At 41.1% G+C, this 21,939-nt stretch overlaps 1 protein-coding gene across 1 annotated transcript; it reads right to left on the bottom strand.

The window, feature by feature from the left end:
* On the bottom strand, positions 1-14,931 carry LOC110509072 (sodium/potassium-transporting ATPase subunit beta-3-like). Its single transcript, XM_036966648.1, has 7 exons — positions 14,467-14,931; positions 11,772-11,900; positions 9,429-9,527; positions 8,771-8,964; positions 5,841-5,891; positions 3,456-3,542; positions 1-1,780 (listed from the first exon to the last, which is right to left on the bottom strand). Exons 1-7 carry the CDS (start codon positions 14,582-14,584, stop codon positions 1,613-1,615), a joined length of 846 nt encoding a protein of 281 aa, XP_036822543.1. The 5' UTR covers positions 14,585-14,931; the 3' UTR covers positions 1-1,612.
* Between the last annotated feature and the right edge of the window lie 7,008 nt (positions 14,932-21,939).

Consider the following 21,939-nt stretch of genomic DNA (forward strand, 5'->3'; position numbering starts at 1 on the left):
CCGGACAGACAGACGGCACACCACTGGGTTGTGGTCAGACCACACCACACACACACACCTATCTACAGTTCCCTATTATAATATTATAATATCAAATTGTGGTCCCAAGACGAAAAGGATTCTAAATTACATGTAATTGTAGAGGGCATCTGGGTTCGACAGTGTTTCACTAGGGTTGACTCTATCTATGGGATGTGATGTTGAGGAATAATTATTTGTTCTGTTTTCAGATGAGAGGGTCAACTTAAAACATGGTTGTATTGACAGTGGATGACTGATGGTTAAATACTGATTGAGGCTAACTACTAACAGTTGATCCAACCCTTGGCACTAAAGCCCTGATCTAGGTTCAGTTTACCACATCTAAGCTCCAATCTAGACCATCTGAATAGAAAATAAGATCTGAGCCTAGATCATCACTAGAGCACTGGGTCAGACAACAAAAGCCCACTAATAGAAGGGTCTGATGGCCGTTAGGTTGGTGAGTCATGAAAAGACTCTTGCTAGAATGACATAATGAAAGAGAAGACAAAGATATGCGCCATCCTAAACAGGGGTGGATAACTCCAGTCCTCGGGGGCCTGATAGGTGTTACACTTTTCCCTCCATCCCTAGAAAACACAGCTGATGTAAACTCATTTCATTTTTAACTGAAGATCATGATTAGTTGATTATTGGAGTCAGAGGTGTTAGTTGGGTCTAGGGGCAAAAGTGTGACCACCAATCAGGCCCGCGAGGACTGGAGTTGCCCAGGCCTGTACTAGAGTAAACATAGAAGTAAACAAGGGAACTTGATGTTCCATTAAATTTGGCACGATTAACGCTTTTTCCAGGAGATAAGTTGAAAATTGATGACATCACTACCCTATCCTTTTGATCCAATCGCACACCGATCTCTCACCCCCTACCATCACAGATGTAGGATCTTAATTTGAGCCAGTTTGCTATAGCAGGGAGATAATCCTGCAGAAGAGGAAATGTGATGTATTAAGTGGATTATAATGAATAGAATTTTTGTATGGCTGGATACGTTTTTCGTTAGGGCAAATCAAATCGGAAATTTCAAAGTGGAAATTACAAACTTTAGAAACCTTTGTTAATATTTCCTGCTAAATTCTCAGCAACGAAAGACTGATCAAATTAAGCTCCTACATTTGTAGGCACTAGTCTAGGCCCTTTTTGGGTGTGATGCACTGTAGATCTGAAAGGAATGGATTGGCATCAGCTATGATATGATAATTGCTTCATCTAGCACTCTTGCTATGCTTACACATATCCAACCCTATCAGAAATACAAGATGGAGTCAACAAGAGCCCAAGAGAAGGGTATTCAAATCTGAGATTCAGGTTTCACAGAACTGCTGGTTTTAATCCTTCCCCATCCTGCCTAGCTAGAGACTGACCTGTAACAACAGGTGAGTAGATTATCTGGCCAATCAATGAATTACCAAGGTGATGTGAAAAAGACCAGATTTGAATGTCCCTCGCCTAGTATCTGGAGTGAGGGTGGAGGGATTGGTTTGGAATTAGGCCCATCTTAATCTACCAGGAATCTTCCGGGAGGAGTAAGAACCACATTTCTCCACACTAGCCTCCTCCGCACTACTCCCTACTACTCTTTGACTGTGATTCGGAAGGTGACACGGCCTAGGAACTTGTCTCTGTCGTCGTTGTTGCGCAGGTCGGATCCCTCAATCCGGCATTCAATGGTCAGCTCCGTGTTGTAGTCCTCCTTGTTCAGCAACAGCTTAACAGCAACCACCGGCTGCACATACCTCTCCTGTAGACAGAGAGTAAAGGGTGAGAAGAAGAGAGGTGGGAGGGAGTAGAAAGAGAGAGAGAAAGGAGAAGGGAGAGTGAGAAAAACAGGGAGTGGAATAGGGTAGGAAAGAAAAGAAGTACAAAGGAGTGGAAGCAAAAAAAGACATGCAACATGGACGGTTGAATATCTCACCAACATGGACTGTTGAATATCTCACCAACATGGACGGTTGAATATCTCACCAACATGGACGGTTGAATATCTCACCAACATGGACGGTTGAATATCTCACCAACATGGACTGTTGAATATCTCATCAACATGGACTGTTGAATATCTCACCAACATGGACTGTTGAATATCTCACCAACATGGACGGTTGAATATCTCACCAACATGGACGGTTGAATATCTCTCCAACATGGACTGTTGAATATCTCACCAACATGGACTGTTGAATATCTCATCAACATGGACTGTTGAATATCTCACCAACATGGACTGTTGAATATCTCACCAACATGGACGGTTGAATATCTCACCAACATGGACGGTTGAATATCTCACCAACATGGACTGTTGAATATCTCACCAACATGGACTGTTGAATATCTCATCAACATGGACTGTTGAATATCTCACCAACATGGACTGTTGAATATCTCACCAACATGGACTGTTGAATATCTCACCAACATGGACGGTTGAATATCTCACCAACATGGACTGTTGAATATCTCACCAACATGGACTGTTGAATATCTCATCAACATGGACGGTTGAATATCTCACCAACATGGACGGTTGAATATCTCACCAACATGGACGGTTGAATATCTCACCAACATGGACGGTTGAATATCTCATCAACATGGACTGTTGAATATCTCATCAACATGGACGGTTGAATATCTCATCAACATGGACGGTTGAATATCTCACCAACATGGACTGTTGAATATCTCATCAACATGGACGGTTGAATATCTCATCAACATGGACGGTTGAATATCTCACCAACATGGACTGTTGAATATCTCACCAACATGGACGGTTGAATATCTCACCAACATGGACGGTTGAATATCTCACCAACATGGACGGTTGAATATCTCACCAACATGGACGGTTGAATATCTCACCAACATGGACGGTTGAATATCTCACCAACATGGACGGTTGAATATCTCACCAACATGGACGGTTGAATATCTCATCAACATGGACGGTTGAATATCTCATCAACATGGACGGTTGAATATCTCATCAACATGGACGGTTGAATATCTCACCAACATGGACTGTTAAATATCTCACCAACATGGACGGTTGAATATCTCATCAACATGGACGGTTGAATATCTCATAAACATGGACTGTTGAATATCTCACCAACATGGACTGTTAAATATCTCATCAACATGGACTGTTGAATATCTCACCAACATGGACTGTTGAATATCTCACCAACATGGACTGTTGAAAATCTCACCAACATGGACGGTTGAATATCTCATAAACATGGACTGTTGAATATCTGATCAACATGGACTGTTGAATATCTCACACGTCCATCCAACAGTATTCCAAATTCTTGCATCATTGTACAATAATGCTTTCCCATCAAGCACCAAGAAACCAGCATGACAATACATCAGAAATGGACAAATATTGACCTTTGACCCAAACTTACATGAAGTTTGTTGCCGTAGTAAGGGAAATACATTTTATCGAAGCGTCCCTCACTTGGGAAGTACTGCATCTGTATGGGGTTGTCCCTCTGAAGGGGAAAAGGAGGAAGAGGAAGTATAATGGTCAAAAGCAAGAATATGTCTATCCTATCCAAACAGACCGTTAGGCTAAGGACTTCATCTGAAAGGGTTGGATAGCTATCAGAGGAGGTTGGTGGGAGGAGCTTTAGGAAGACGGCCTCCTCTGATAGGTATACATAGTAGGTATTATGGTAATAGCTACAAGCTACACTTTGCCCTCTACTATGTGGCAAATTTTGCCATATTGCTCACACCTATCCAATCTTTTCAGATCTTCACAAGTCCATATGAGTATGTAAGAATAATACATTATTTAAGAATTGGAAATATTCCTTGTGCTGCATATGCTGTACTGTAACGCCATTAGCTGTTACATTAAGCAACAGCTTCTCTTTCTGGGGTCCGTGAGAGATCACACTCAATGGCCAGGTCTTATAATATTAACACTGGAACATTCTAAAAGGTTTAATATTAACACTGGAACATTCTAAAAGGTTTGATTATAAAACTGGAACATTCTAAAAGGTTTGATTATAACACTGGAACATTCTAAAAGGTTTGATTATAACACTGGAACGTTCTAAAAGGTTTGATTATAACACTGGAACATTCTAAAAGGTTTGATTATAACACTGGAATGTTCTATACAATTTGATTATAACACTGGAACATTCTAAAATGTTTGATTATAACACTGGAACATTCTAAAAGGTTTGATTATAACACTGGAACATTCTAAAAGGTTTGATTATAAAACTGGAACATTCTAAAAGGTTTGATTATAACACTGGAACATTCTAAAAGGTTTGATTATAACACTGGAACATTCTAAAAAGGTTTGATTATAAAACTGGAACATTCTAAAAGGTTTGATTATAACACTGGAACATTCTAAAAGGTTTGATTATAACACTGGAACATTCTAAAAGGTTTGATTATAACACTGGAACATTCTAAAAGGTTTGATTATAACACTGGAAAATTCTAAAAGGTTTGATTATAACACTGGAACATTCTAAAAGGTTTGATTATAACACTGGAACATTCTAAAAGGTTTGATTATAACACTGGAACGTTCTATACAGTTTGATTATAACACTGGAACATTCTAAAAGGTTTGATTATAACACTGGAACATTCTATACAGTTTGAGTATAACAAATCAAATCAAAGTTAATTTGTCACGTGCACCGAATACAACAGGTGTTGCACAGTGAAATGCTTACTTACAGGCTCTAACCAACAGTGCAAAAAAAGTGTTAGGTAAATAATAGGTAAGTAAAGAAATAAAAGCAACAGTAAAAAGGCAGTGAAAAATAACAGTAGCGAGGCTATATACAGTAGAGGGGCTATAACAGTAGTGAGGCTATAATAGTAGTGAGGCTATAACAGTAGTGAGGCTATATACAGTAGTGAGGCTATATACAGTAGAGAGGCTATATACAGTAGAGAGGCTATAACAGTAGAGAGGCTATATACAGTAGAGAGGCTATAACAGTAGAGAGGCTATATACAGTAGAGAGGCTATATACAGTAGAGAGGCTATATACAGTAGAGAGGCTATATACAGTAGAGAGGTTATATACAGTAGAGAGGCTATATACAGCAGCGAGGCTATATACAGTAGTGAGGTTATAACAGTAGTGAGGTTATAACAGTAGTGAAGCTACATACAGACACCGGTTAGTCATGCTAATTGAGGTAGTATGTACATGTAGATATGGTTAAAGTGACTATGCATATATGATGAACAGAGAGTAGCAGTAGCATAAAAGAGGGGTCGGTGGGTGGAGGGACACAATGCAGATTGCCCGGTTAGCCAATGTGCGGGGGCACTAGTTGGTCGGGCCAATGGAGGTAGTATGTACATGAATGTATAGTTCTAGTGACTATGCATATATGGTAAACAGAGAGTAGCAGCAGCGTAAAAGAGGGGTTGGGGGGGGGGGGGGGGGGGGGGCACAATGCAAATAATCAGTGTAGCCACTGAAAGGTTCTATAAGGCTCCTATTATAACACCAGTATACTGCGTCACACAGGACCACAATATGGAAAAGGACTGGGATTACAAAACAACCCTGTAAATCCTTTCCACGTTGTAATAGCTTGGAAAATAAAATGAGACATTTACACATCGCTAAGCTTACCCTAAAGCGTCGACTGAAAGCAGAAAAAACAAACATCCAACCAAATCAGGAAAAAGGTACACACAAATATCAACATAAACCATAAATAACATAAAATGCTATAAATGTAACCAGATTGTTCTTCAAAAACACACATACTGAAATCCTGATGACATTTACCTTTGCCGTGCAGTTGACATAGGGATCTCCACGCGGCTTCAGCCCAATGATCTGTGAATGGAAAACTAATTAATCAATCAACCAATCAGAGAGCCGAAATAAGACAATAGGCACATTAAAACCATTATTAAGTGGTCTACTCTGAGTAATCCAATGATATAGAAACACAGACAAGGATAAGACTGTAAAACACACTAATAGAGAATGACAACAAAGAGAAGCAAATAAAAATAACTAGATTGAGGAGAAGGAAAGAAATCCACTATGGGCTAATGTCACCTATTGATTCATGTCACCTATTGATTCATGTCACCTACTGATTCATGTCACCTATTGATTCATGTCACCTACTGATTCATGTCACCTATTGATTCATGTCACCTACTGATTCATGTCACCTACTGATTCATGTCACCTACTGATTCATGTCACCTACTGATTCATGTCACCTACTGATTCATGTCACCTACTGATTCATGTCACCTACTGATTCATGTCACCTATTGATTCATGTCACCTACTGATTCATGTCACCTACTGATTCATGTCACCTATTGATTCATGTCACCTACTGATTCATGTCACCTACTGATTCATGTCACCTACTGATTCATGTCACCTACTGATTCTTGTCACCTACTGATTCATGTCACCTATTGATTCATGTCACCTACTGATTCTTGTCACCTACTGATTCATGTCACCTACTGATTCATGTCACCTACTGATTCATGTCACCTACTGATTCATGTCACCTACTGATTCATGTCACCTACTGATTCATGTCACCTACTGATTCATGCCACCTACTGATACATGTCACCTACTGATTCATGTCACCTACTGATACATGTCACCTACTGATTCATGTCACTTACTGATTCATGTCACCTACTGATTCATGTCACCTACTGATTCATGTCACCTACTGATTCATGTCACCTACTGATTCATGTCACCTACTGATTCATGTCACCTACTGATTCATGTCACCTACTGATTCATGTCACCTACTGATACATGTCACCTACTGATTCATGTCACCTACTGATTCATGTCACCTACTGATTCATGTCACCTACTGATTCATGTCACCTACTGATTCATGTCACCTACTGATACATGTCACCTACTGATTCATGTCACCTACTGATACATGTCACCTACTGATTCATGTCACTTACTGATTCATGTCACCTACTGATTCATGTCACCTACTGATTCATGTCACCTACTGATATGTACAATAGCTCGAGGCTCTTGTGAATGTGACCACTGAAAAATGTATTTGAATTGGGACTAGTGAACTACACAGCACTGCCTTGAATTGTTTTATTATTATTATTTTTATTTCACCTTTATTTAACCAGGTAGGCTAGTTGAGAACAAGTTCCCTTTATTTAACCAGGTAGGCTAGTTGAGAACAAGTTCCCTTTATTTAACCAGGTAGGCTAGTTGAGAACAAGTTCCCTTTATTTAACCAGGTAGGCTAGTTGAGAACAAGTTCCCTTTATTTAACCAGGTAGGCTAGTTGAGAACAAGTTCCCTTTATTTAACCAGGTAGGCTAGTTGAGAACAAGTTCCCTTTATTTAACCAGGTAAGCTAGTTGAGAACAAGTTCCCTTTATTTAACCAGGTAGGCTAGTTGAGAACAAGTTCTCATTTACAACTGCGACCTGGCCAATATAAAGCAAAGCAGTGCGACACAAACAACACAGAGTTGCAAAAGAGAAGAAAAGTAAATTAAAACAATATGGAAATGAGGTAGGTAGATTGGTTGGGCTATTTACAGATGGACTATGTACAGCTGCAGCGATCGGTTAGCTGCTCAGATAGCTGATGTTTAAAAATAGAGAGGGAAATATAAGTCTCCAGCTTCAGCGATTTTTGCAATTCGTTCAAGTCATTGGCAGCAGAGAACTGGAAGGAAAGGCGGCCAAAGGAGGTGTTGGCTTTGGGGATGACCAGTGAGATATACCTGCTGGAGCGCGTTCTACGGGTGGGTGTTGTTATCGTGACCAGTGAGCTGAGATAAGACGGAGTTTAATCTAGCATCGATTTACAGATGACCTGGAGCCAGTGGATCTGGCGATGAATATTTAGCAAGGGCCAGCCGACTAGAGCATACAGGCCGCAGTGGTGGGTGGTATAAGGGGCTTTGGTAACTAAATGGATGGCACTGTGATAGACTGCACCAGTTTGCTGAGTAGAGTGTTGGAAGCTATTTTGACATCACTGAAGTCGAGGATCGGTAGGATAGTCAGTTTTACGAGGGTATGTTTGGCGGCGTGAGTGAAGGAGGCTTTGTTGCGAAATAGGAAACCAATTCTAGATTTAATTTTGGATTGGAGATGTTTAATATGAGTCTGGAAGGAGACTTTACAGTCTAGCCAGACACCTAGGTATTTGTAGTTGTCCACATATTCTAAGTTAGAACCGTTAATTGGGTCGGCACCAGAGGAGACTGCTGAGGGGAGGACAGCCCATAATAATGGCCTGGAACAGAATGAATGGAATGGCATCAAACCCATGGAAACCATGGAAACCATGTGTTTGATGTGTTTGGTACCATTCCACTGATTCCGCTCCAGCCATTGCCACAAGCCCGTCCTCCCCAATTAAGGTGCCACCAACCTGTGGTCTGCACTTATCCAATGTGCACCTCATTAGGACCCAACTGTATTGACTTCAATTACATGCATCCAAGGAAAGACTCTTGGCTTCATCCCAATTCTCTACCATTTTCCCAAAATGTGCACTTGCACAATCCCCATCAAGGCTTGAACAATGGTAGAAACTCCATACAGCCAATACTTACACCAATACAATGCTTTAATCCATGGCAGTGTGTAAGCACACACTTTGGAATGGCAAGATATTTTAGGGTCACAACCATGTATTTATAGACAAGAGGGAAAAGGAGGAGGTACCCTATTCATTTTGAGGAGGACACATGGTCTCCCCTCAGCGTAACCGAAGGTAGAGTCGGACAGGCCGGAGCAGCGGCTCAGAGAGCTCCTCTTGAACTGACAGGCCTTCCTCTGCTCGCCCACCTCTCCCTCTTGCTCAAAGTAGACCCCTGCCGTGCACGCCTCATTCCTCTCCTGCTCCGTGTCATTGTACTCTGAGAAAAGACAATAACGACAGATTTCTTTTAATTTCTGTCGACAACCCAGACAGCAAAGTGCTTCATTTGACACGTTTTGTTCGTTCATGCACAGATGATTGACAGTCAAACATTTTGATGTTTGTTCCTCGACTGCAGCTAGGTTGTTGAGATGAATAAGACATTGGCTACAAGAGAAACTCAGCCCAGGCTGATATTTTGTATGCGTAATTGTTAACGTATCATTTCATGCTAGTTTTAACCATCCTCCTATGCTTTGAAACATTGTTTCTCTGTATCTCTTATTGAAAAGAACATTTACAATTGAGAGAGAGAGAGAGAGAGAGAGGAGAGAGAGAGAGCGAGCGAGAGGGCGAGAGAGCGAGAGAGAGAGAAAGCGAGAGAGCGAGAGAGAGAGAGCGAGAGAGAGAGAGAAGGGGCACAGATTTTGCAAGGAGACAAGATAAAAGACTAAAACTCACGTTGCAGGTAAGACTCTAAGGTCTGGACATACGTGCTGAACTGGAGAGGTTGTGATCTGTTAAACAGCATGTCCAATTGTTTTGGCCTGATGACCAATCCTAAGGGACAGAGGGTACAGTATGAGATCACAACTTCCTTCAGGGTCATCAAAACTACATGGTGAAACATTGTTAAATCCACTAACACAGAAATCAGGGTCACCAATGTTGTGTGGTAAACCCATTAACACTTCCTTTGAAATATACCTTCATAAGGCCTTCATAACACATTCCCATCATACATTCATAACATACATAACACATTCATAACCATACATAACACATTCATAACCATACATAACACATTCATAACCATACATAACACATTCATAACCATACATACCACATTCATAACCCATACATAACACATTCATAACCATACATAACACATTCATAACCATACATAACACATTCATAATCCATACATAACACATTCATAACCCATACATAACACATTCATAACCATACATAACACATTCATAACCATACATAACACATTCATAACCATACATAACACATTCATAACCCATACATACCACATTCATAACCCATACATAACACATTCATTACCCATACATAACACATTCATTACCCATACATAACACATTCATAACCCATACATAACACATTCATAACCATACATAACACATTCATAACCATACATAACACATTCATAACCATACATACCACATTCATAACCCATACATAACACATTCATAACCATACATAACACATTCATAACCATACATAACACATTCATAACCATACATAACACATTCATAACCCATACATAACACATTCATAACCATACATAACACATTCATTAACCATACATAACACATTCATTACCCATACATAACACATTCATTACCCATACATAACACATTCATAACCATACATAACACATTCATTACCCATACATAACACATTCATTACCCATACATAACACATTCATAACCCATACATAACATTCATTACCCATACATAACACATTCATAACCATACATAACACATTCATAACCCATACATAACACATTCCTAACCCATACATACCACATTCATTACCCATACAAACACATTCATAACCCATACATACCACATTCATAACATACATAAAACATTTGTAACCCATACATAACACATTCATAACATACATAACACATTCATAACCCATACATAACACATTCATAACCATACATAACACATTCATAACCATACATAACACATTCATAACCCATACATAACACATTCATTACCCATACATAACACATTCCTAACCCATACATACCACATTCATTACCCATACAAACACATTCATAACCCATACATACCACATTCATAACCCATACATACCACATTCATAACATACATAAAACATTTGTAACCCATACATAACACATTCATAACCCATACAAACACATTCATAACCCATACATAACACATTCATAATCCATACATACCACAATTATAACCCATATATACCACATTCATAACATTCATACCACATTCATAACCATACATAACACATTTATAATCCATACATACCACAATCATAACCCATACATACCACATTCATAACACATTCATAACCCATACATACCACATAACCTATACATAACCTATACATAACCCGTTCATAACATATTCATAGGTAGCCTTTAAATAAAGTGTATAAAGAGTTTGGCCATTACCATGACAGTTCATACCAGAAATCCCATTATTCAACAGCAGCCGTATAGTATAGTGCCTACTGGGCAATATTGACCAATAGTAGTCCACAGGTTTCTCAGGTTTTAAAAAGTTGACTACCTGTCCCGAACCGACAGAATTTGGGCTCAAAATCAACTAAATACAGCACTTCTTGGATATTAGTTTTCCCTCAGAATGACCCTGTGCTTTAAAAATCTCCTAATAATCAAAAATCTTCCAATCTGATCAATTTAATGATTGATTGGTTGATTGATTGACTGACTGACTGATTGGTTGATTGACTGATTGAGTGGTTGATTGACTGACTGACTGACTGACTGACTGATTGGTTGGTTGATTGATTGACTGACTGACTGATTGGTTGATTGATTGACTGATTGGTTATTAGATTTATTGGTTGGTTGGTTGATTGATTTATTGGTTGGTTGGTTGATTGGTTGGTTGATTGTTTATTGGTTGGTTGATTGATTTATTGGTTGGTTGATTTATTTATTTATTGGTTGATTTATTTATTTATTGGTTGATTGATTTATTGGTTGGTTGATTGATTGATTGGTTGATTGAATAAATCATTTATACTGCGGTGCTACTTACCTGGGTGTGGCACCCGGTCGCGGTACTTTGGCACATAGTCGTCTAGCGTCAGCAGCATGACCCAAATGGTGAGGACGAACATCCCAGCCAGGAAAGCATAGAACACCAAGTAGAACAGGAGGATGAGGCCTGGGGGAGAGAGAGAGAGAGAGAGAGAGAGAGAGAGAGAGAGGAGATTAGCACGACTCCAGACTGTGTTAGCCCTCAGAGCTAAAATCTAGGTCTACAAAAATCTGATCATACTAGGGTCGTTTGGTGAACTGCCTCTGGCTTATTAATGTGTTTTAGATCATTCATCCTTATTAATGCGTTTTAGATCATTCATCCTTATTCATGTGTTTTACATCATTCATCCAAGTAAACATTAGTAATTTCAATGAGGACGGCTTTCAATGTAAAGATCTGGATAAGTAAGCAAGGAGAGATGAGGAACAATTTCAAGCCTGAACATTATGTTGTGCAAAGGTATGCATTTTGTTTTCTTACGATGATAGGCAGTATAATCAAAGATGACAGAACAGCCTAGCAATTTGATTGACAGATCCAAGTCTGAACCCTTATGAAATGACAGGGCTGCCCATGGGTGCTGGGAACTGGGAACCCGCATAAGCTTTATGCTGTGTTCACGTCATGTCAGGAACTCAGAAATACGCTCTTCCGACTGGGGCTAGTACACATGAACGCCCCTCCAACTCGTAATTACGACTAGGAAACGGGGGTATGATCTCTTGACCCCGGTCTATCCCACATGATGAACTTTGACATCAGGCACCACTGAAAAATGTCAACAAAAATGACCGCGATTTCGGCTGTCAATGGTCAGAATGGTTATTGCGTTCCCTCTCGAGCTCCTAGCACGTGAACCTTCCTCCGAAGTAGACAAGTCGTTCTTCCGATCACTCTCACATGAGGTGAATGTGGCATTACAAATAAATATCGATCCAGCCCATCCCCAATAATGAATAGATAATTCCAACCCTGCAGAAATGTTGTATTTGTAATGTCTAGTCATGTAAATGAATGTTTATTGCTTAGCCAATATAATATTATATCGGGTGTAAGCATTCCATTGAACGAGGTGGGCTTTAACATTCACCTAGACCTACCATGCAAACAGACAGTCAGGTTGTTCACCACACTCAGTCTACAGTCTACACAGTCAGGTTGGTCACCACACAAGGTCTACAGTCTACACAGTCAGGTTGTTCACCACACTAGGTCTACAGTCTACACAGTCAGGTTGGTCACCACACTAGGTCTACAGTCTACACAGTCGGGTTGGTCACCACACTAGGTCTACAGTCTACACAGTCAGGTTGTTCACCACACTCGGTCTACAGTCTACACAGTCAGGTTGGTCACCACACTAGGTCTACAGTCTACACAGTCAGGTTGTTCACCACACTAGGTCTACAGTCTACACAGTCTGGTTGGTCACCACACTAGGTCTACAGTCTACATAGTCAGGTTGGTCACCACACTAGGTCTACAGTCTACACAGTCAGGTAGGTCACCACACTAGGTCTACAGTCTACATAGTCAGGTTGGTCACCACACTAGGTCTACAGTCTACACAGTCAGGTGGGTCACCACACTAGGTCTACAGTCTACATAGTCAGGTTGGTCACCACACTAGGCCTACAGTCTACATAGTCCCCCCCCCCCCGCATCCAGCCACTGAAAAATCCTCTTCCACTCTCCTCCGACATGTTCCCATCATGCACCGGCAGGGAAAGCCAATTGACCTTGACAAGTATGCTAATGTGGGCAGCCATGCTGCCGTTGCAGTGGGAGGAGGAGTTCTGACAGCGTGAGGGAGGAGCATCCCACAGCACCGCACAGGGTCAATACTTGCTGCTAGCTACCATATATAGAGCCAGCTCGGCTCACCATCTTCAAAGAAAACAAAGACTACTGCTTTTAAAATTGAGGATATAAATTCCAGAAATGAGAAATCTACATTTTATTTCCATATGTTCTTTGTGTCGGTAGTGTATCTCGGTAGTGTATCTGTAACACAAGTGGAAGGTCTTCGCATAATCATGTTAGCTGGATGTTAGATAGTCATAAACTGGTCTGTTCCAGGGAATTCACAGGCACACACACACACAAACACACACACACACACACACAGCCACACACAGCCACACACACACACACACTGATGTACACTACAGAGCAGATATTTCTGATTTCTGAGACGGGAGCAATCATTTAATTTATGATCTTAAGAATTAATATCATTTGCTTATAGCTTATCATACTAATTATTATTTTTTTTACCAAAGACCCATCTTCTATCTCATATTTCAGTTGTAGCCTATAAGGCTACTTGTGGTCTCAATGGAAATACACTGAGTATTTGGCTGTAATTATTATTCATACAGGTGGGCTAGTCTCATTTATCGGTCTTGAGCTTATCAGAGCTGAAATGGACAAGCTGTCTCTCTCTCTCTCACACACACACAATCACACACACACACAGACCACACACATACATACATACAAAACCAACTAGACATAAATAGATTGTGATGATTGAGACCATGAATGCATAGGTGGATATTATATAATATTACTGATGCGTTATTAGGCTATATGTGACAATATGCACATCAAAACTGAATAGCCTGCAATATGATAAATCATAAAAATGTGGTTTTCGACTGTGGGCTATGGCTCCAGGTTTTCTTACCCCAGCTCTTCGCTGTGCGCCCACAAAACTCCCCGGTCCTTGGGTTGAAGATGGAATCTTTCCAGTTTCCAGCATTCTCATCCTCTTTCGCCGTCGGTTTGACTTCGTTGCTTGCCATGGTGGAAATTTGTATTTTTCCTTATTAAAAATACGAGGAACAGCGGGCGATAGGATGAGGAGAAATCAGGGATGTAGGCGGTATGTGATTGGATCAGTGGTTGGAATGGAGTCCAGCGGCAGAGTGAGGCAAGATTGCGCTTTGTTAAAAAAATAAAATAATTAAAAAGCGAAAAATCTGTGACGTTTTCTGCAACTAGCGTCAGCCTCGCTCCGCTACTCAATGCGGTACGGGTACGGTTACAATAGAAGAACGGCTTGGACAGTGTAGCCTAGATTTGTAGACACGCTAGAATAACGCGGCATTTATCCAGTTTTCCATTGCCTGAGAAAATGAGAGAATGGCGTACCTAACAAATGAGACGAAAACTGTACAGATTATGATGATGCCAATGATATTTAGACAGTAGACCTATGCTTCCTATACAGTAAATAGGCTTTTAATATGATTCTGCTTGTGGTTGAAGTAGCTTAGCACACCTGAACATGCATTCATTTGGCTACAGATCAAAATGTGTGTGGTGTGTTGAGAATGAGCAACACATAGGGGATCAATCTACTATCGTGTGTGTGTGCGCGTGTGAGGACCCCCTAACACCACAATAGTTGAGACATACAGTACCAGTCAAAAGTTTGGACACACCTACACATTCAAGGGTTTTTCTTTATTTTTTACATTGTAGACTAATAGTGAAGACATCAAAACTATTAAATACAACTTTTGGAATAATGTAGTAACCAACAAAGTGTTAAACAAATCAAAATATATTTTAGATTTTAGATTCTTCAAAGTAGCCACCCTTTGCCTTGATGACAATGTTGCACACTCTTGGCATTTTCTTAACAATCTTCACCTGGAATGCTTTTCCAACATATGTGGGATGGAGTTCCCACATATGCTGAGCACTTGTTGGCTGCGTTTCCTTCACTCTGCAGTCCAACTCATCCTCAACAATCTCAATTGGGTTGGGGTGACTGTGGAGGCCAGGTCATCTGATGCAGCACTCCATCACTCTCCTTCTTGGTCAAATAGCCCTTACACAGGCTGGAGGTGTGTTGGGTCATTGTCCTGTTGAAAATCAAATGATAGTCCCACTAAGCGCAAACCAGATGGGATGGCGTATCACTGCAGAATGCTGTTCTAGCCATGCTGGTTAAGTGTGCCTTGAATTCTAAACAAATCACTGACAGTGTCACCAACAAATCCCCCCCACACCATCACACGTCCTCCTCCATGCTTCAAGGTGGGAACCACACATGCGGAAATCATCCGTTCACCTCCTCCATGCTTCAAGGTGGGAACCACACATGCGGAAATCATCCGTTCACCTCCTCCATGCTTCAAGGTGGGAACCACAAATGCGGAAATCATCCGTTCACCTACTCTGCGTCTCACAAAGACAAGAATCTCACATTTGGACTCATCAGACCATAGGACAGATTTCCACCAGTCTAATGTCCATTGCTCGTGTTTCTTGGTCCAAGCAAGTCTCTTCTTCTTATTGGTCCGTTAGTAGTGATTTCTTTGCAGGAATTTGACCATAAAGGCCTGATTCACGCAGTATTCACAGTATTCGCAGTATTCACGCAGCAAGTCGGTTAGGACATCTACTTTGTGCATGACACAAGTAATTTTTCCAACAATTGTTTACAGAGATATTATTTCACTTATAATTCAATGTATCACAATTCCAGTTGGTCAGAAATGTACATACACTAAGTTCACTGTGCCTGTAAACAGCTTGGAAAATTCCAGGAAATTATATCATAGCTTTAGAAGCTTCTGAAATGCTAATCGACATAATCTGAGCCAATTGGAGGTGTACCTGTGGATGTATTTCAAGGCCTACTTTCAAACTCAGTGCCTTGACATCATGGGAAAATCAAAAGAAATCAGCCAAGACCTCAAAAAAAAAATTGTAGACCTCCACAAGTCTGGTTCATCCATGGGAGCAATTTCCAAATGCCTGAAGGTGCCACGTTCATCTGTACAAACAATAGTACGGAAGTATAAACACCATGGGACCACGCAGCGGTCATACCGCTCAGGAAGGAGACGCGTTCTGTCTCCTAGAGATGAACGTACTTTGATATGAAAAGTGCAAATCAATCCCAGAACAACAGCAAATGACCTTGTGAAGATGCTGGAAGAAATGGGTACAAAAGTATCTATATCCACAGTTAAACGAGTCCTATATCGACATAACCTGAAAGGCTTCTAAGCAAGGTAGAAGCCACTTCTCCAAAACCACCATAAAAAAGCCAGACTACGGTTTGCAGCTGCACATGGAGACAAAGATCATACTTTTTGGAGAAATGTCCTCTGGTCTGATGAAACAAAAATGTAACTGTTTGGCCATAATGACCATCGTTATGTTTGGAGGAAAAAGGGGGAGTCTTGCAAGCCGAAGAACACCATCCCAACCGTGAAGAACAGGGGTGGCAGCATCATGTTGTGGGGGTGCTTTGCTGCAGGAGGGACTGGTGCACTTCACAAAATAGATGGCATCATGAGGAAATAAAATTATGTGGATACATTGAAGCAACATCTCAAGACATCAGACAGGAACTTAAAGCTTGGTCGCAAATGGTTCTTCCAAATGGACAATGACCCCAAGCATAATTCCAAAGTTGTGGCAAAATGGCTTAAGGACAACAAAGTCAAGGTATTGGAGTGGCCCTCACAAAGCCCTGACCTCAATCCTATAGAAAATGTGTGGGCAGAACTGAAAAAGTGTGTGCGAGCAAGGAGGCCTACAAACATGACTCAGTTACACCAGCTCTGCCATGAGGAATGGGCCATAATTCACCCAACTTATTGTGGGAAGCTTGTGGAAGGCTACCCGAAACATTTGACCCAAGTTAAACAATTTAAAGGCAATGCTACCAAATACTAATTGAGTGTATGTAAACTTCTGACCTACTGGGAACGTAATGAAATAAATAAAAGCTGAAATAAATAATTCTCTCTACTATTATTCTGTCATTTCACATTCTTAAAATAAAGTGATGATCCTAACTGACCTAAGACCGGGAATTTTTACTAGGATTAAATGTCAGGAATTGTGGAAAACTGAGTTTAAATGTATTTGGCTAAGGTGTATGTAAACGTCCGACTTCAACTGTATTTGGGCTGCAATTTCTGAGGCTGGTAACTCTAATAAACGTATCCTCTGCATCAGAGGTAACTCTGGGTCTTCCTTTCTTGTGGCTGTCCTCATGAGAGAAGGTTTCATCATAGCGCTTGATGTTTTTTTTTCTCATTGCTTATTTGAGCTGTTCTTGCCATAATATGGACATGGTCTTTTACCAAATACAGCTATCTTCTGTATACTCCCCCACCTTATGATAACACAACTGATTGGCTCAAACGCTTTAAGAAGGAAAGAAATTCCACAAACTAACTTTTAAAAAGGCACACCTGTTCATTTAAATGCATTACAGGTTACACCTCATGAAGCTGGTTGAGAGAATGCCAGGAGTGTGCAAAGCTGTTGTCAAGGCTCGCCTGGTTCACCAACTACTTTGCAGACAGAGTTCAGTGTGTCAAATCGGAGGGCATGTTGTCCGGACCTCTGGCAGTCTCTATGGGGGTACCACAGGGTTCAATTCTCGGGTCGACTCTTTTCTCTGTATATATCAATGATGTAGCTCTTGCTGCGGGTGATTCCCTGATTTACGAAAACGACACCATTCTGTATACTTCTGGCCCTCCAAACAAGCTTCAATGCCATTCAACACTCCTTCCTTGGCCTCCAACTGCTCTTAAACACTAATAAAACCAAATGCATGCTTTTCAACCGTTCGCTGCCCGCACCTGCTTGCCCAACTAGCATCACCACCCTGGACGGTCCCGACCTAGAATATGTGGACAACTATAAATACCTAGTTGTCTGGTTAGACTGTAAACTCTCCTTCCAGACTCATATTAAACATCTCCAATCCATAATCAAATCTAGAATCGGCTTTCTATTTCGCAACAAAGCCTCCTTCACTCACGCCGCCAAACTTACCCTAGTAAAACTGACTATCCTACCGATCCTTGACTTCGGTGATGTCATCTACAAAATAGCTTCCAATACTCTACTCAGCAGACTGGATGCAGTCGAACACAGTGCCATCCGTTTTGTTACCAAATCACCTCATACCACCTACCACTGCGACCTGTATGCTCTAATCGGCTGGCCCTCGCTACATATTCATCACCAGACCCACTGGCTCCAGGTCACCTACAAGTCTATGCTATGTAAAGCTCCGCCTTATCTCAGTTTACTGGTCACAATAACAACACCCACCCATAGCACGCGCTCCAGCAAGTATATCTCACTGATCATTCCCAAAGCCAACACCTCATTTGGCCGCCTTTCCTTCCAGTTCTCTGCTGCCAGTGACAGGAACGAATTGCAAAAATCGCTGAAGTTGGAGACTTTTATTTCCCTCACCAACTTTAAACATCAACTATCTGAGCAGCTAACTGATCGCTGCAGCTGTACATAGTCCATCTGTAAATAGCCCACCCAATCTACCTACCTAATCCACGTAGTGTTTTTATTTTATTTACTTTTCTGCTCTTTTGCACAACAGTATCTCTACTTGCACATCATCATCTGCTCATTTATCCCTCCAGTGTTAATCTGCTAAATTGTAATCCTTTGCTACTATGGCCTATTTATTGCCTACCTCCTCATGCCTTTTGCACACACTGTATATAGACTTCATTTTCTCTATTGTGTCATTGTCTTGTTTATTGTGTTATTGGCTTGTTTATTGTTTACTCCATGTCTTGTTTATTGTTTACTCCATGTGTAACTCTGTGTTGTTGTCTGTGTCACACTGCTTTGCTTTATCTTGGCCAGGTCGCAGTTGTAAATGAGAACTTGTTCTCAACTGGCTTACCTGGATAAATAAAAAGTGAAATAAAAAATAAAAATGAGACAGATATTTCACCGGATGTATAAATGTGAAGCATCTGCTTGGCGTTCGCGCGTAGTGAGGAAGCCCAGCCTGCCTGGGTAGATAAAGGTGGGGGAAAAAACATTGTATGGTTGGTTGGTAGTTGGTTGGTTGTCTGTCTGTCTGTCTCTCATACTATGCTACTGTAGGCTACATACTATGCTACTGTGGACTACATACTATGCTACTGTGGACTACATACTATGCTACTGTGGACTACATACTATGCTACTGTGGCCTACATACTATGCTACTGTGGACTACATACTATGCTACTGTGGCCTACATACTATGCTACTGTGGACTACATACTATGCTACTGTGGACATACTATGCTACTGTGGCCTACATACTATGCTACTGTGGACTACATACTATGCTACTGTGGACTACATACTATGCTACTGTGGGCTACATACTATGCTACTGTGGACTACATACTATGCTACTGTGGACTACATACTATGCTACTGTGGACTACATACTATGCTACTGTGGACTACATACTATGCTACTGTGGACTACATACTATGCTACTGTGGACTACATACTATGCTACTGTGGACTACATACTATGCTACTGTGGACTACATACTATGCTACTGTGGACTACATACTATGCTACTGTGGACTACATACTATGCTACTGTGGACTACATACTATGCTACTGTGGGCTACATACTATGCTACTGTGGACTACATACTATGCTACTGTGGACTACATACTATGCTACTGTGGACTACATACTATGCTACTGTGGACTACATACTATGCTACTGTGGACTACATACTATGCTACTGTGGACTACATACTATGCTACTGTGGACTACATACTATGCTACTGTGGACTACATACTATGCTACTGTGGACTACATACTATGCTACTGTGGACATACTATGCTACTGTGGACTACATACTATGCTACTGTGGCCTACATACTATGCTACTGTGGGCTACATACTATGCTACTGTGGACATACTATGCTACTGTGGGCTACATACTATGCTACTGTGGGCTGCATACTATGCTACTGTGGACTACATACTATGCTACTGTGGACTACATACTATGCTACTGTGCCCTACATACTATGCTACTGTGGGCTACATACTATGCTACTGTGGGCTACATACTATGCTACTGTGGACTACATACTATGCTACTGTGGACTACATACTATGCTACTGTAGACTACATACTATACTACTGTGGGCTACATACTATGCTACTGTGGACTACATACTATGCTACTGTGGACTACATACTATGCTACTGTGGCCTACATGCTTAAATATTTGGTGCTTTTAACAATTGCAGTTGCCATGGAAATACAGAATAACTTAAATACAATGTAAGATGGCTGAGTAAGAGAGAGAGAGAGAGAGAGAGAGAGAGCGAGAGGGAGGGGGAGAGAGAGAGAGATAAAGATAGCACAGAATCCTATCACAGTAGGATTTGTGGACCCAAGGGGAGAGTGAAGTACAGCTATCAAACATAATTACCACCAAGGCCACACGCCAACCCGCATGCGGGTGTGTTGATGTGCCCTTTAGCAAGGCACTTCATCTGCTACAGGGTTGATTTGAAAATCAATGTGAAACAGGACAAATATCTGCAACCACCAAATTAAAAGGGAAAGAGAAGTCAGATGTACAACTGAATCTTCCACATTTGAACCGTGTCTTCTGCATTTAACTCATCCCCTCTTAATCGTCATCCACGTCTTCGCCGCCCGGGGGAACAGTGGGGGTTAACGCCCTTGTCCAGGGGCAGAACGACAGATTTTGACCTTGTCAGCTCGGGGATTTGATCCAGCAACCTTTCGGTTACTGGCCCGACACTCTAACCACTAGGTTACCTGCCGCTTCTCACTCAAGCACTCACACACTTAAGCAAATGGATTCTCTGGCACACAGAGTAAATATGTTATGCCATATTGAGATTAGTGTATTGATTCATGGCCCAGGTCTCTGACTCTAACACATTTACCCTGCGACATCAACCCACAGGCAAAACAGGACCTGTGTGTATGTGTCAGCAAGAGGGAGATCATACACACTCACACTCCTCTCATTGTCTTCAGAGCCCTTCTCTGTGTGCCCAATTAGTTTCCCCCCGCTCTCTCTCATACCAGCACAATGAGCAAGAATACAGTACATTTTTTTTCTCTCAATTCATCTGTCCGTTGCCGTGGCAACAGTGACAGCATCACTGCCGCTGACGAGAGCCAATCATTAAAATGGCATCTGAGGGCTCTATTTCCCACAAGTCTCTGGGTGCAAGTGATTTCCCATAAACCTCTGCTCTAAGCCAATTGACCAACTTTCTGTGGAACTGCATTTCCCATGTTTTTAGGGGCTGACAGTCTCCTCTGGGAAGTACATTTTCAATGTGTTC

Source organism: Oncorhynchus mykiss, chromosome 28 (assembly GCF_013265735.2).
Source record: "Oncorhynchus mykiss isolate Arlee chromosome 28, USDA_OmykA_1.1, whole genome shotgun sequence".
Taxonomy (NCBI): Eukaryota; Metazoa; Chordata; class Actinopteri; order Salmoniformes; family Salmonidae; genus Oncorhynchus; species Oncorhynchus mykiss.